Source organism: Ricinus communis, chromosome 2 (genome assembly GCF_019578655.1).
Source record: "Ricinus communis isolate WT05 ecotype wild-type chromosome 2, ASM1957865v1, whole genome shotgun sequence".
Taxonomy (NCBI): domain Eukaryota; kingdom Viridiplantae; phylum Streptophyta; class Magnoliopsida; order Malpighiales; family Euphorbiaceae; genus Ricinus; species Ricinus communis.
Window position 1 is genome coordinate 8,980,844 of NC_063257.1, and position 15,624 is coordinate 8,996,467.

General features: G+C 34.1%; 1 protein-coding gene across 5 annotated transcripts; it reads right to left on the minus strand.

Moving 5' to 3' along the window:
- Positions 1 to 1,742: 1,742 nt before the first annotated feature.
- Positions 1,743 to 15,398, minus strand: LOC8283208 (protein GIGANTEA). 5 transcript variants are annotated; one of them, XM_048370561.1, is made up of 16 exons: positions 15,118 to 15,396; positions 14,589 to 14,628; positions 14,192 to 14,466; positions 13,315 to 13,386; positions 13,125 to 13,179; positions 12,858 to 13,000; positions 12,333 to 12,607; positions 10,393 to 10,448; positions 8,559 to 8,799; positions 8,092 to 8,242; positions 6,835 to 7,044; positions 4,983 to 6,521; positions 3,519 to 3,587; positions 2,990 to 3,208; positions 2,680 to 2,772; positions 1,743 to 2,289 (listed from the first exon to the last, which is right to left on the minus strand). In XM_048370561.1, exons 3-16 carry the CDS (start codon positions 14,273 to 14,275, stop codon positions 1,990 to 1,992), a joined length of 3,507 nt encoding a protein of 1,168 aa, XP_048226518.1. In that variant the 5' UTR covers positions 14,276 to 14,466; positions 14,589 to 14,628; positions 15,118 to 15,396; the 3' UTR covers positions 1,743 to 1,989. The 5 variants fall into 5 exon arrangements, with proteins under 5 accessions (XP_048226518.1, XP_048226516.1, XP_048226519.1 ...); XM_048370559.1 differs by having other exon boundaries at positions 14,192 to 14,471; XM_048370562.1 differs by lacking the exon at positions 14,589 to 14,628.
- Positions 15,399 to 15,624: the final 226 nt, after the last annotated feature.

The window sequence follows — 15,624 nt, forward strand, 5'->3', positions numbered from 1 at the left end:
ATCCTCATTATACCTGACATGTCCTACCTGAATCAATACCTTATTGTAGAGGTCAGGCTGGGCCGCAGGCAGCCCAACTACATGTACCATATATACTTTTGATCAAGCCCAATTTAATTTTAAAAAAATCAGAAATTTCTATTTTTTCTATTAAACTTACAATATTTTTTTTTTATTCTTGCTGTGTTAAAATATAAAAAATATATTTTTTATAATTTTAAATTAAATTTTTATTTTTATTTTTCTTTGGTTATTTTTAGATAAAGAAATAACAAAAAATAAACAGAAAAATAACTACAATATAAATTTTGAAAAAAATAGAAAACAGTATTTTTAAAAGAAATTCACACAATAAAAATGATAATCTTTATTAATTTTAAATATTTTTAAAAGGTTTTCATTTAAAAAATATGCGTATTATTAGATACCATTACTTCTTTTTCGCAAAAGAAAAAAAAGAAGAAATTTACTAGCCATAGGCCTTTTATCTTCATAATTCGACTTCCTCAGTAATTATCTGTATAATATTGAGGTTACAATTTTACTTTTATTTTAATTCTAAGAATTACTTTTGAAAAACCCTATAAATTGGTTTTTCTTTCTCAAAAATAGATTCGAGAAAGGCACTTATAAAAATTAAATAAAAAAGATAAAAAATACAAAAATATCCTTCAACTTATTAGAAAAATCCAATTAAGTTTCCATTCTTTTCTTTGGCTCAATTAAATGCATTAACTTTTATAAAAGGTCCAATTAAGTTTTCATTCTATTTTTTGGCTTAATTAAATTCATTAATTTTTATTAAAAGTTTAATTAACTAATAATACTAGCAGCATTTTTCAAAATATTGTTAAGTGTAAGGGTCTCATTATTTTAAGAAAGTGAATAATAACCATTCTGAATATTTTATAGTCACGCTTATATCAGGTGACAGAAAAAGCCACTTCTTCTTTTTTATTTTTATACAATTAATATCTATAAACCCTAATCTATAAAGAAGAGTAGTGATTTCAAACATACTTTTAGAAGTAAAAACATTTCATGTAGAACTGATTGGATTAATTTAAAAAGGAAAAAAGAAGAGAGAGAGATCTTTAATCTAAATCCAGCTAAATGATTCCCTTGTCTAAACCCAGTTAAATAAGTGGAAACTTGGATATGCCAATCGAGTGTAAGAGGCCCCTGAATTCAGGACCCGAAAGAGGATCCTGAAACACTGTAGATCCATCATATGAATGAAACCATTACCAGCCCAGCAGCGAAGAAAGAAAATGAAAACGATTCTACTACTTGACACGTACTAAAAGCCATAGTAAGTGTGGCCTCTCAAGTAAAGGATCACAAAGATTGAGTTGACTTCTGCAGGAGCTGAAGCAGGCAGAAACATGTCCAGTAGCATCAACTTAAATTAGTCTCTAAAAATGTTTAAAGGCAAGTTACTACAGAATCTTTCCCAGTTTTTAATTATTCGTTGTTCTGCAAGGAATTGTGATAAATGATCTGCTCTGCTGCTTGAAATCCATCTCATTCTCAAGACAGGTACGTTCGATATTAATGATTAGCAAGGAAATAAGTGAAACTGAAATATCAAAATGAATAATCACATTTTGATATGTGGTAACTGAGGTAGAACCTCTCCAAGTTGATGCTGTCTGCCATGCCTATCTATATAAAGAAATCGAAATTACATCTGATAACCTACGCAATGATATCAGTTCCGAGCCTGTACATACACATCTGGCTTAGCTGGATAAATTAAAACATATCATTAAATTTAATCATGGCCCTGTTGACTGTTTCACTATATACACTATTATCCTTGAGCCTTAAATCCTAGAAGAGTAAAGTAGAAGTTGCTTCTCTGACCACATGTTCTTAGATCCAATTAATACGGTTGTTTTCTATGTGTAGGGTCTCACTCAGGCAAAACAAAAGAAAAAAAATACAAACAGTACTGAAACTGAAATGGTTACCAAAAGCTATCTGATGTCAAATGGATATAGTACAACCTAATTCCTTGGCAGCAGTATCAAGAAACTGAATAGGCATCCCTGTTGCAAGTCGGCTATGTGCTTCCCAAGTTAAGCACTTCTCTATATCAGTTTGCCAATCAGTGACATCTATGTTAAAGTACTGATATGATGGACCACGAATGCCATTTATATCCACTCGATTAGAAGTACGTTTAATTGAACCAGTGTACAAAATACCACGAAGAACTGATGTGCTCACAGCGCGGACATGAGCACTTGGATGAGAAAGGCATCGGATAGTAGCTGGTAGACGACACTGCATGATAAGCCAAAAGAAACCAAATTAGCATGTTTTGAGGTTTCCTTATCATCTAGCATCAGACATTCTACTATATTTTATCTGTTCTTGAGTAACTTTATTTCTACCAGAAAACCACAAAACCTAAAACTTCAAACCCCAGAATGATTGTTCTAATTCAATACCCCCTTCTCACAAAAGTGCACAAAGCTTGACGCGTGCATGATACGTGCAAACTTTCCTAGCGATGAGACTTTATGAATAGCATGGGGGTGCCACAAAGTTTGTGACCAAGTGCCTGAGAATAAATTTCGTATCTCTAATAGTATTAGTGTTTTGGTGTGCATGTATATGTCTCTATCTTTGGACTATATGAAGCTATTTAAGCCAAGGAGGCAAATTTTTCACCTTTAACAGGTTTGAAAGACCATCCGCAACCGCGAATCCAGATTCTCCCCATTCTAACACAGGCTGAACTGCTCTAGCTGTTGCTTCTAGTAACTGCCACAAGTTGAAGACTTAAGCATCAACAAATAGATAAACATACTGAACATTGACTACACCTTGCAATATCAAAATCCTGCAATCAATCTGATTCTCATGTTTAAGCTTTTGCAACAGTAGAAGGTGATGATTCCAATAAATATTCATATTGAAAACAGTTGGTCACCAGACTGCATATTTGAACTAAACATAATTTTCCTTTATGGTAAACTACCTCCAGCTGTGGTAAAGTGCAAGCTTCTCCATCAACAAGCATCCCATCTGTGGCACGTAGAAGTAGGTCTGATGCGCTTGCCAAAATTACTAACGACTCTGGTGTGTCATGATTTCTCATCAGTTCCACAATCAATCTGACAATTCGCTGGTTGATTCTCCACATCTTCTGACCCTGATCATCATCTTTGGCAATCCAAGGTTGCAATTCCTTCTCCGCCTGACATGCGCACAAGGCAATAAAAGTGACTATGCAAAATAAGTGAACTGAAGAAAGGAAAAAGCAAGATTGCTGACTTTGACACCCACTAGCCTACATCTTTAAAATATGAAAATTAATATTCAACTGGCCCTCATTTTAGGTACTTGTCGGTTTTCTTGGTTTGTATGTCCAATCACCAGGATCAGCTGTTTCTGATTTCCATTTCCTATTACCTTTCATGACAATTGGTGGTGTTCTAGCAAGTGAAAAAAAAAACCTAAAGAATTCCATGTTTTGACAAGATTTACAAGTTGAGCAAAATTTGGACCTGAAGGACAACTGCTGCAGCTGCTTTTGTGGGCGTTGCTGATACAACATTGCACAGAGCGTCAACAACCTAAAAGCATCAAAATAAGATGTCAAAGAAAATATTTCCATCAAAGAAGAAAATAAAAAAATTGAATCATGGAAAGGGTAGCCTCTCATGCATCTCAGTCATACTACCAGGACTTTAAGTTTGCTTCCTTTCAATAGGGTACATGTTATAAATTTCTTTGAAAAGATAAGTAAGAGCTTTGAAATGATGATAGTGGAAATGATTGTCACGGAAACTAAAACAGAATTTAAGAGAGTAAAAGTAAAAAGTACATTTAGAGGCGTAGAAGTAAGAAGATTTCAAGAATGCCAGTTTAACATAAAGTAGAGCCTGCTCAGAAGACTGATTAGCTGGGGTCAGAACTTTAAATGACCCCAAGCTCATTATTTTATTTGGTTGGAGGTGATATTGATAGTTCTTAACTAGCTGCTTAGTCATCAGCTTTTAGTCAAGCTTAAAATCAGCAAACTCTTTAACGGACAGGGAAGTTTGGCTCTTAAGTATGTCATGCCTCAGTCCATAGCTTCAGCAGCTAGAGGAAAGCTCCCCCTGTTCACCTCCTTAAGGTTAATTAACCGAAGTACTTCACTAATCTATCTGACAGATAACTATGCATTCAGCCTTCTATTTCCTTGTCCTACTTCATGCTTGTAATCTTTTTCATTTTCCCTTGTTTCTATCAGGAATCTAAAATGCTTGTAAACTAAGATGCTTATTAACATTGCTTTATTTCTTCTTTTCATCAGGTATTCAACTAGAGATTTCTTACCAGATAACATTAAATAATTGGCGACTAAATGGACTTAGGAGTTGAGAGAGGATCTCAGTTCAGAGATTACTTTTGATTTTTAAGACTAAAGGAAACACAATTATCTAGAAAATTATGATCAATTACAACTCACACCTTAAAACTTAGAAGATGAAACACTATAATTGAAACCTTGAACAACATAAGCATGTTAAACCTGACTTTAATAGAACTTTCTTTATTCGAATTCTCACTAATTTGACCGTGAAATCTAGTAAACGAAGTCATTTATGAGAATACTCATTCAATCAAACATTTTAGATTTTGTTCTGCATACAACTAAAATGACTCCATCTAAAATTTGAAAATTCCTCATGAAGGTTTATTAATAATACCTACTTTATGCAGTTTAAATATCAGATGAAAGCTTATTGCAAAGGTTATAAAAAATCTAAGCCATTTTGCCTGTTGAAAAGAAAGGTTGATAGAAATTGCAAAAATAGAATTTGCTCTGAATTGCATTGAAATTCTTACACTGTATGGCATTTGATTACGTCATATGTTAAAGTCCTCATTGCAATTAAGTACTTACTAAAGTGCTTTTTTATTTCTAATTATTCATAAATCAAAAAAAAAAAATACTGCATTTTGTACAACATCAAAATTACCTGTCTCCATCCTTGCTGGGCAGAAGTGCTTTCTGCACTAGGTTGAGTTTCAGGTGCAGAAATCAATTTGTGCCATAGCAGTGAGACAACAGAGAAACACAACTCTTGTTTCTTCGCAAGCACTGATCTTAAAAAAACTTGAGCACTGCAATTGAAACCAATGTGCCGGTCCATTGTCAAAAAATTGGCCAAATCTGAAGCATCTAATGGGAAACCTGCAATACTGTTGCCCAATGTACTTCCTGAACCTTCTCCAGATTGTAATCTCTCAGTTCCAATCTTACTATCTGAATGAGCTGATTCTTCACGCTGTGAAGCAGATGACTGCCCTGAATCAAAGCAGCTAGCGCTTGAACTTCTGTTTCTCTTTTTTCCATCAAAATGCACAAGGGAATCTCTCCAAACTGGCACATGCAAGTATGCCTCTAACGGCTCAGCCTTGGTAACTATTGATGCAACAGCTTTGCTGTGAATATCAATGAGGTTGTATAATGATGAAGCTCTGGTGTAAATTTCATTATCCCACTTGCACCGCATCAAAACAGACAGAGCATGCATGCATGCCTTTGATCGTCGGAATAGTTCAGAAACATGAGCAGCAACCATAGCAGCAGCTACTATCTCATTTGAACTGTAACTCCAGGAGGTACCAACAGTAGACGGTTTCAAAGAGAAAAGTGCCTCCAGTATTGCTAAGATTCTATGAGTGTGATGAACTGCAGAATCAATACTATTTTGGAACTCCCTGATAGATCCGTTCATTTTCATAGACTTGGCCAGAGTATCTAAATCATTGGAACTTGAATGATTATTGCCACTTGAAACAAAAGGGAACAATTGAAGCTCACAGGCAAGAGCACATACAGCAGCAAGAACATAAGAATCAAATGCTGCAACAGGACCTTGTTTTTTTATCTTTCTAGGTTTCATTTTGCTATGTGCTTCAGATGTCAGTTGCCAGTCCTCATTGCCATCATCGGGTTGAAAATTTTCCTCACCTCTTGGTCTCTTGGTCCCATTGGATTGAGCTTCATGACTAACACACACGGTTAAAACAACAAATAGTAGGCGTGAAGCAAGCTCTACAGAAGCACATGATTTTAGAAAGAGTGAATGGACCATTGTACGAAGTTCTGCCACAGCAAGGTTTTTGGAGGCACACCCCAAGCCAAAAAGATATTTTGCTTTTCTGGTTTGTTCTCTGGAAGACTCAGGTGGAAATGTTCTCTGAAGTATAGCTTCAACAGTAGCAACAAATATCTTAATCAGACATGCTTCAGATGGACTTCCACGAGGAAGGTATTCCAAGACCTTAAGAAGAGGTATGTACAGGTTCCATGATAATATAGGAGGCTGCAATGGAGCTGCCACAATGATTTCAGGAAGATCAACTGCAGAGGAACCCAAAGGAAGCAGACCATAAGCAGCTTCCCATATGGTGCAAATTCGCCATTCAACCTCAGGACCATGGGCACAAAGCATGGAGGCAATTCCCTGAGCTGTTGCTTCAATAGTTGCTTCAGCTGCTGGCACTTCTATCTGGTCATAAATTTTTGAAATGGTAGTTAGCTTCAAAAAATTAATGCAAAGCTAAAATTCTTGTCTTGGAAACAAGAGGTTTCAGGTTTGAGGTCTTGAAGCAACAATTACATGAAAAAAATACTCGAGAATTAGAAAAGATTATCTCCTTCCCTTGGCAGGATCATAATTGGCCAATGACTAGCTTTTTCAGGTTAGGTTTAGAGGTCAGATTTTTTAAAATTCAAATTAAACAGCACATGGAATGCTATCATCAGCTGGAAGCAGAATGATTCATAGTGACAAGCTTACTGCTGTTACTACTCTAGATTACCTGCTTCCTGTAGCTTGAACTATAAGCACCCAAAGGTTCATGATGGACTTCCATTCCCTCAACTTGCCTTAAAGGAGGAAATAGCAATGCAGGCTGTGAAAGTATGCGAAAAAGTAAAGCTGCAGCAGCATCAGCAGCTATTCCTGCCCTCATGGACATTGCAATTCCAATTGCACGCAAAAAGTGCAAGTGCATCCAGTTCCTGGGAAGCTACACCAATGAACAAATAAAATGTAAGAAGCATGAAGCAGCAAAAGCTGAAGAATATGTTGACCAACTAAAAATGCTGCAAATAAATCAATCAATGTTAAACATGGTATTCCTTGTAAAGAATTATATTTCAGTGGAAAATGTGCATGCTCAAGCCACAGGGTAGGCAGCAGGAAGAAGGGCAAGACATGAAGAACAATGTGCTACTGTTTTCTCGTTGATTAGGTATTTCAAAACTGTGCAGATATACACATGTATGCTTGTATCTATGCTCAAAACATCAACAAATCCATGATATCCATCAATAAACAATGCTCATAAGTTTTATTCAGATAAAAGAAATAATAATATTACCGAATAAAGAAAAGTACAAACTGAAGGATAAGATATCCTCCTCTCAAAGAAACCGGAAACAAGAAGGATAATTTTAACTTCTTTGATCCTAATTCAAAATTATATAACCAAGTTTAGAATTGAATGTAATAACCTAATGTTGCCCTTAGCTTATGATATCATGTGTTTGCTTCCCTTACAATTAGGACTAACTTGGTAATTTAAAATAATAATGTTACAAATGGTCACTGAACTTTGCATTTAGTATTATTTCAGCCACCAAAAATTTAGTTTATATCGTTTCAATCATTCAACTTTAATTGTGTTTCAATTTAATCACCCTTGCAAATGAGAGATTCACACGTTGCAAAAATAGCCAATGAGAAAAGAATAATTAAAAGAGAGAGACAAGGTAACTAAATTGTAGTTGAATGATTGAAATAAAATAAGCTAAAGTTTGTTGACCAAAATGAAACTGTGTAAAATTTAATGACATTTGTATTATTAACCCCATTTAAAAGTTCAGGTACTTGCTTCAAAAATTGATTATCAATTTTAATGGCTTATTGATTCAATTTGACTGTTTGTTGAAAGTTCAAGGACTGGACTTACAGTTTACTGAATAATTATCATGTATCAATAGGAAAAAAACATAAAGGTATACCAAATATTTATAGCAAACTGAATTTAATAATCAAAACAAATCCAACTTACTCTTATTCCAGATGCATAATCTTCAGCAGCTCGAAGAAGTTCCACAAGCTGTACAGCAGCATCAAGTGCATCAGGTGCCCAAGAAGGTGGTGCCTCTAGAAGTCCTAGAAGAAGTCGTTGGGTGGCACTTGGAGTTGCAAAGGCATAATACCTGACCCATTGAAAAAATCATATTTAACAAACCCTTTTGTTTGTATGATGCATCAACCTAGAAAAAAATAGCCATTCTGCCCCTTGTAGACAGTGGACTTTTGTTCCATTGTCTTCATGACCTCTTTGATGACTTTCTTCGTATCGTTTCTATGGTGTTTTACATGCTACTACTTGATTTAAGTTCATAAAACTTTAAAGGCACAAGAGAAATGTGTCCCTCTGATACAAAATATGACACCTATCTGTCCCTAGACAATGTGCCAAATATTTTTAAGAAAATCCAATTAAATAGACTTAATTATTAAAATATTTACCGATGAAATAAACGTGCATATGGCTCCAGAGCTGGTAGACCAGCAACTAGATGTTCATCCAAAGCTGTTGTTGGAGGAGGAAGTAGAAGCGCAGGAACAGCAGCTGCAGTTAATGTAGCAGTCTCATAACGAGCCACTTCATCATCACACACACTTAATATAACCCCAGCACCATTTGCTACAGCCCACCTTGGGGTTGATGGCATGAGTTGAGGATGCTTCCCCGATCCATGAGATGAAGCTAAAGAAGAGTCAAAAAAAGAAAAGATAGAAGAATTTAGTTGAGAGTGATATCTTCGTCTCAAGTTGTAAACTGCCGTAGTATTCTTGTGGTTACATTAAAACATAGATTCTTTAGTAAAAGAAAATTAACTCTGAAATGAATTTTATTTTCAATCCTATAGAACCACAATGGCATCAATAGGAAATCCTCCCCTAAAGGAAGACACATCTCATGTCATTTAGCTCCAGACGGCTGAGAATTATACGAGTCTAAGACATGATTTAGCCTCGCTACATAAACAAATCTTAACAATTGCAAAAAGCATATACAACTTATTCTTTAAAAAAAAAAAAAAAGGGCAATTCCGTTGATGTATTGTCTATGAAAGTAAAACTTCAGCTAACATGGGGGAACCAAGGAGTGAATTATATCAAAGTCGTAAAATTATAGAAATGTCAATGTTGATACTAAAATCAATATCTTTTTAGAAAGCATATGGAAATTATTATTAGATTTTCCAAATTTTGCATGAACTTTTGAAGATCAGTATAAAATTCTAAGACAAAATTTAATAGCAAAGCTACAGTAACATATTCATCAACAAGATAATAGCATGTTGTAAAGAGAAGTAAAGCTGATAACCAAATTAATAACTTAAATTAGAATAATGTAGAAGATAAGTTTAAAAATCTTATGCATAATTAACTATAATACAAATTTTGGTTTTAATATGTTTAATATAACATGGATATTAAAATTGGGGCCAATAGAAATATTTCGAGCTCAAATAATTATTATATCTTACGACGCATTTTTCTCAGTTACTTTTTTAATGATATAATAAAAATGATAATGGTGTGATCAATTTGCAGGACTTATAGATTATTATTCAGATACATAGCTAAATATTATAAACTGAATAAGTAATAAAGAGATATCAATAAAGCACAAATATAAGAAAAAAATAAGAAAAAACATTTTTGAAATATATCCTTACAAAAGCCTTTTAAAAAAATAGAACTTAGCAGCATATAAAGAAATGAGCATAAACATTTTGTTAGTTAATCTATTTGAAAAATTCTCTCATTTTAATAATAATGATGGTGGCAATAATGATAATTTACAATATTAATTTTGGGGGAAATGATGAAGACTTCAAAGAGTTAATCTTTTATGTTTATGGATGTTTGAGCCTCACCCTTGAAGTTAAAATTGTTGTCAGTTGTCATTTCCCAATCTTTTGATTCCATTATGTCTCAATAGATTCCAATTACCGTGATAAATTGAGAAATATCCATAAAACCTTTAACATATTGAACACTCTGTATGATAAATGCTTAGAAAGACAGGCATGTAGAGTTTCATATTAGGACATTCGGAAACCGGATACATCGTATGATATAACGATATTGAAGTCCATAGGGGATACCAAGAATGCTTTAAAATCAAACCGGGCATCACAATATGGCATTTAAATTTGTAAATAGTTAACTAAATGTGCGCGCACAGAAAAGAACATTTTTATTGAAGAAACAATAAGACAAGAAGTTAAACTAGATACCAGCAAGAAAACCAGTCACATGCTATATTCCAAACAAAGATTTAACAAACCAGTTGTTGGCGGCTTGAGCTCTCCACCAGCATATTTACCCATGACACCACTGCACCTGAAAATTTATTTTAAAGGTGTATTCATAATCAGAAATATGTTCTAAGGTTTACAAGTGAAGGGCATATATAGAAGAAGGAGTTAGCAAAAGGTCACAATACTAACAAAAATTGGGTGGAAAGTTTACTAGAAGTTACTAACTTGAAATCACAACTCACTGTGACACTGAAATTTTATATAATCATACTAACAAAGCAAGAAACTAGAGATGCAAATTCTATTAATTAAGTTTTCTTAAGGAAAAGAAGAGAGAGAGAGAGAGAGAGAGCAAAAACAGAAAAGGATTGTTGATCTAGGAAAAATCCAGGTAACTTCTACATGACTAAATCAACAGTGTCCTTCAAGAGGAGCAACACATTAAAATTCCTTCTCTCTTTAATTATATAAGATAATTCCATATAAGACATTCTCCATGGCACTATCATTCAGATTTCTGGAAAACATATTCTTAACCAAATCCAACATCTTTCAGTTTCACAAAGATCTCCTATTTCCCACCTAATGTTTAATCAAAGGAAAAAGGTTTTAACAGTATCAACACAACCACTATGCCACTAGGCCCCAAGACCCCCCTCCTACTTGACCAAATGGTCCTGCCTACTTCCTCCACTCTAGACCAAAGAAAATCTTTCATAACTTTTTCGATCATATCAACCACTCAAACTGGGATTTTTAAATAAAGACAAGTTGTAAATATGTATACTGGAGAAACAAGCCTGGATCAAGATAATGCATCCAGAAAGCTCCCTTATTAATGTCTGAACTCATCATTATCTCAAAGAGTATTAAACCCCAAAAACAAAATACTTGATCTAGGATTACCACCAAGAGGACCCTTAAGTCTGCCAATATCTCTCCAGTCTTCTACAGCCAGCTAAGAAAGCTAAACTTGAAGATTCCCCAACTCAAATTATTGCCTGCTAAACCAACTGAGGCATATTGATCTTCAACTCAACACCTTCTCAAAAAGTTTAAGAAAAGGCAAAATATTTCAAAAAGAAATCCCTATCATCTGTCAATTTGTCAAATGAAGACTGCATGATCTGCAAATTTTAAATGGGAATGTGAAACACAAGACATTTATCGCCCTTTTTTGACACCTTGAATCAAATTCCTTTCAACACCTTTTACCCTATCAGTCATCCTTCCCAGATCATCAACCACCATAAGAAAAGAGAAATGGAGACAACTGATCGTCTTGCCAGCTAACTGTTAGGCTGCCCAATGAAAATGGCAGAAAATATAGAGTCCCGCTGATCCACATCCTCCATCACATGCCAAACTCTTAAGGTCCAAAATATTACCAACAATATTCCAAGCCACTCTATAGGCCTTTTCAGTATCTCATTTAAGAATAACTGCCATTGACTCAACAGATGCTAGTGCTAATAATTCATTCATGTTAAGTCAGCATTCAGAATTTGTGCTTCTCCCTTCTATAGAAGAATATCCATTAACTTGAAAGGCTAACAAAACATAAAAAGATGGTTGGATAATTCCCTAGGATTTTGTAAACCCGTCACCAAACTAATTCACTGATCATTCTGCCACCATTCATGCAAAAGTAGTCAATCTTAACAATATTCCACTCCAAAACTTGTGCTAAATTGCTGGAAGAGAACCATCAGACATAGAACTCTCCATCCTTCTAAACTTTGTCACTTGAAAATTAAACGTTTTATCATGGGTTAATCTTCCAATTCTTCATGATATAGATATTAAAAGAAACAGGTTACTGTCCCTTCTACAAAATATTTCTAGTTCTTCTCAACTAAATCTCATGGAACTTGACCAGACACATGCATGATTACCTTTTAGACTTTTAATGTTAATTATCCTAGCAAACATAGCAACAGTTATTCATAATGAAAAATAAACTCACCAACGGAAGTAGTCACTTCTGATTCCGAGAGGTGCAGTAAGTAAAATGTCAGTGATCCAGGGTGACAAAGGCCTTAAAGGTTTCCTCTCTTGTTGTGCTGGAGGTGTGTGGCTGGATTCCCCATCTGCTAAGCCACCATTCACAGCATCCTCTCCACCACCACTTTTCTCTGTTTCACTTTTCTGTTGTTCCTTCTTATATATTGGGCGATTGTAATGAGTCAAAACTCGCAAAATTTCTCCACATGCCAGAGCCCATTGTTCAGAATATTCATTCTGTAAAAGGGTAACAGCAGATGTACATCATGAATATTAAGTTTCTTCCTGACAGGGGAAGCAATTCAATGATATAATGAACAAATCACAAAAAATGCAGTTCAAACAAAATAGAGATCTAGGGAGAGGTTACAACTAGTGAAAATAGAATATCAAAAATGAAAATATTTATTGTTGAGCAATAAAAGAGAGGAAGATGGGAGGAGAGAAAGAGAGCTCAAAGGTATCTTAATCAGTACAGGCTGCGCACCTCACTGCTTGGGCAGACCAAGGAAATGAAAGAAGCAAATGGAGGTGTACTCCTATCATACACCAGTGTGCCATCTATTAAACATGAAATAATTGGAAGAACAACAGCATGCCCATGCTCAGGATGATGGAGGACAAACGTAGCTGGATTTGAAGAAAAAAAATGTGAAGCAGTTACCTTAAAGATACAAGAATGGTTTCTACTGATATAAGACCCTACAGAACAGTCATAAATTGTCTATAAATTAACAAGATAAAGAATTGTTACCCAAGACATCATCAAAAAGGCGTTTTTCCCTTGATGGATAACGATTACGAATCAGCTGTCAAAACAATTTTCACATCAGTAAATGAGACAACCTCCAAACATTGAAAATTATTATATTCTCAATGAAGTTTAGCATATTGTTGATTATCATATAATAAAATAGAACGACTAGCACAAAGATGAAGCATACCTCAGCAATATCGTCAGGAAATTGTTCTGATGTAAACTGCCCAAAGTACTCAACATAGGCAGTAATTTGTGCCTGCACAGGCAGAAGATACAGTATGTATATCAAAACTTGAAGAAAATATATGTTGCTAGAAAGAAACCTTATAAAATAGTAACATTGATGAGAAATCTCAAAAGCAAGTACTTCCCAATAATCTGAAATAATAGACCATCTTCCTTGGAGTGTATATTACAGTTTTGAGTCTAGGTTATAATTTTTCTTTTTCAGAACTGTTTTGGGATTACCATGTGCTTAAACATAAAAAAGCAGTGGACCAGAAAAACTATAATTAGAAGTACTCCTGTCTACAATGATAAATGATGTGGCTCCAAGGAATAGACCCATTTCTCATGACAATTATCACATCTTGTTTTCTACTCTTCCCTTTTAGTTTGTTTACTTTAGCTACATTATTTATAGTACAACATACTTAAACTTCAATCAATGAAAAGCAAAGACCATAGAACATGAGAGAAACACCATGTTCATTAATATTCAAATCCTTAGCTGAAAAAGGATAACTTGAATATCCTCGTATTAGTTTATAATTAAGAAGTTATTATTGATGCCTTTGGCCTGTATGATTCACCCAGAAAATGCATACTTTCTTAATTAAGCAGTCAAATTTGGAAACTATTCCATCCAATGTCAATAAGATTTCATTTACTATAAGAAAACATCATAGATTCTTTAAATGCTACATGTATGCTCCTATTAGAACTTTCCTACCATGCACTTGATAACTAACACAGCAATATAATAAAAAATGCCTATTTGACAGATTATTAATGAAAAGTTCAGAAAATATATATACTATATGTATATTAATTTAGCTGACCTTTCGTTGTTGAGCATCTTGTGGAGGTGGCCAGAACAAGGATGAGAACTGAAGACCATCAATCCATCTCTCAGAAGAAGCCATAAAAAGGCTCTTTCCTTTGTCTTCCAAAACACACCCTTTTCCAAGAAATACAGAACCAAGAAAACAAAATACACAAACTTCCTGCTCCAACAGCTACCAATCAAGAATCAAGATATCGTAGTTTAACATTCCGCCAAAACTAACCCCCGAGCCCCTATAATTCTCAATTTTAAACAAAGAATTGAGCTTGACTGCGCTGAAAGAATTAAAAACAGATCATTACATCTCTCTCAATTAAAAATCTTATCTTTAACATGTTATTCTCAAAACTTGAAAGCCTATATGCTCCGGTACAGAGTTAAGTTTCCAAAACCTGATTGTTGTAAGTGTAAATAATATAGGAATCAACTTCTCTGCAAAAAAAAAAAAAAAAAAGAAAAGAAAAGAGGAAAAGAAAAGAAAGAGAGAGAAACAAAGAAACAGAGTTAAAGTTAGATTAGAGTAGATAATCACATATCTGAAGAAAATATCAATAAAGATGCTCAAACTTCCATATAAAACTTTTCAAAAAAAGTTTCAATCTTTATAAAAAAAAAATGAAAATGAAAACCTACAAAGAATCAAAAGAACCATGTTGCCAGCATACCACAAAAAAACATATCTATGAAAGGCTTCCAATAAATCTTCCAAAAATAAAATAAAACAAAAAAAATGCAAAAAATATACCCATATACAACTAGCAAAAACTGAACTAAGATCCAAGAACCCAGAAGACAAAAAATAAAATTAAAAAAATGTTTTTAAAAAAAAGCTAGTATTTTTTGTTTAAGGTTTTACTGTATATGTATTAACAGAGAGTATTAATAACATAATAGACTGATAATTATCAAACAAAAAACTACCTGGTAGTTGTGTACTATGTTGAATTACAGGTGTATGAGAAGCTTTGAATTTTGCTGATTTGTTTCAGGATATTTGTGCTTCTATGGTTTTTGCCATGTGCTGTTGCTAACTGGTAAAATAATGAGACTTTTTTCCTCTTCGATTTCTTTTAACGCAATTTTCCTTTTTCTAGAGGAAGAAAAAAGTTAATTTTTTTTAGCTAATCGGAGGTTGCAGTTGTTGTAAGAGAGAGAGGGAGAGAGAGGGCGAGAGAGAGGAGATCTTTAGAAGCTCTCTTAACTCTCTGATTTGCTGCATACGTGGCAATGATATTTTCCTCTCACCTTAGAGGCCCACGTCTTCAGTATATACATACATACAATACATACATACCATCCATACATGACATGGCATCACTTGTCAAAACAACATAAGATGCTTGTCTTCTTTACTTTCTTTAGAAATGGAAGGAAAAATGAAATAATGATATATAATAAAATCAAAGAAATTATATGTAAAATATAACA

Bases quoted from the DNA above. Each gene is read 5' to 3' on its own strand.
- LOC8283208 (XM_048370562.1), bottom strand. From the start codon at position 14,275: ATGGCTTCTTCTGAGAGATGGATTGATGGTCTTCAGTTCTCATCCTTG. The intron at 13,001-13,124 runs GTAACAATTCTT...CTTCAAATCCAG, and splicing joins CCTTTTTGATGATGTCTTGG to CTACGTTTGTCCTCCATCAT. The intron at 2,773-2,989 runs GTAGTTTACCAT...AACTTGTGGCAG, and splicing joins GCACTTTACCACAGCTGGAG to TTACTAGAAGCAACAGCTAG.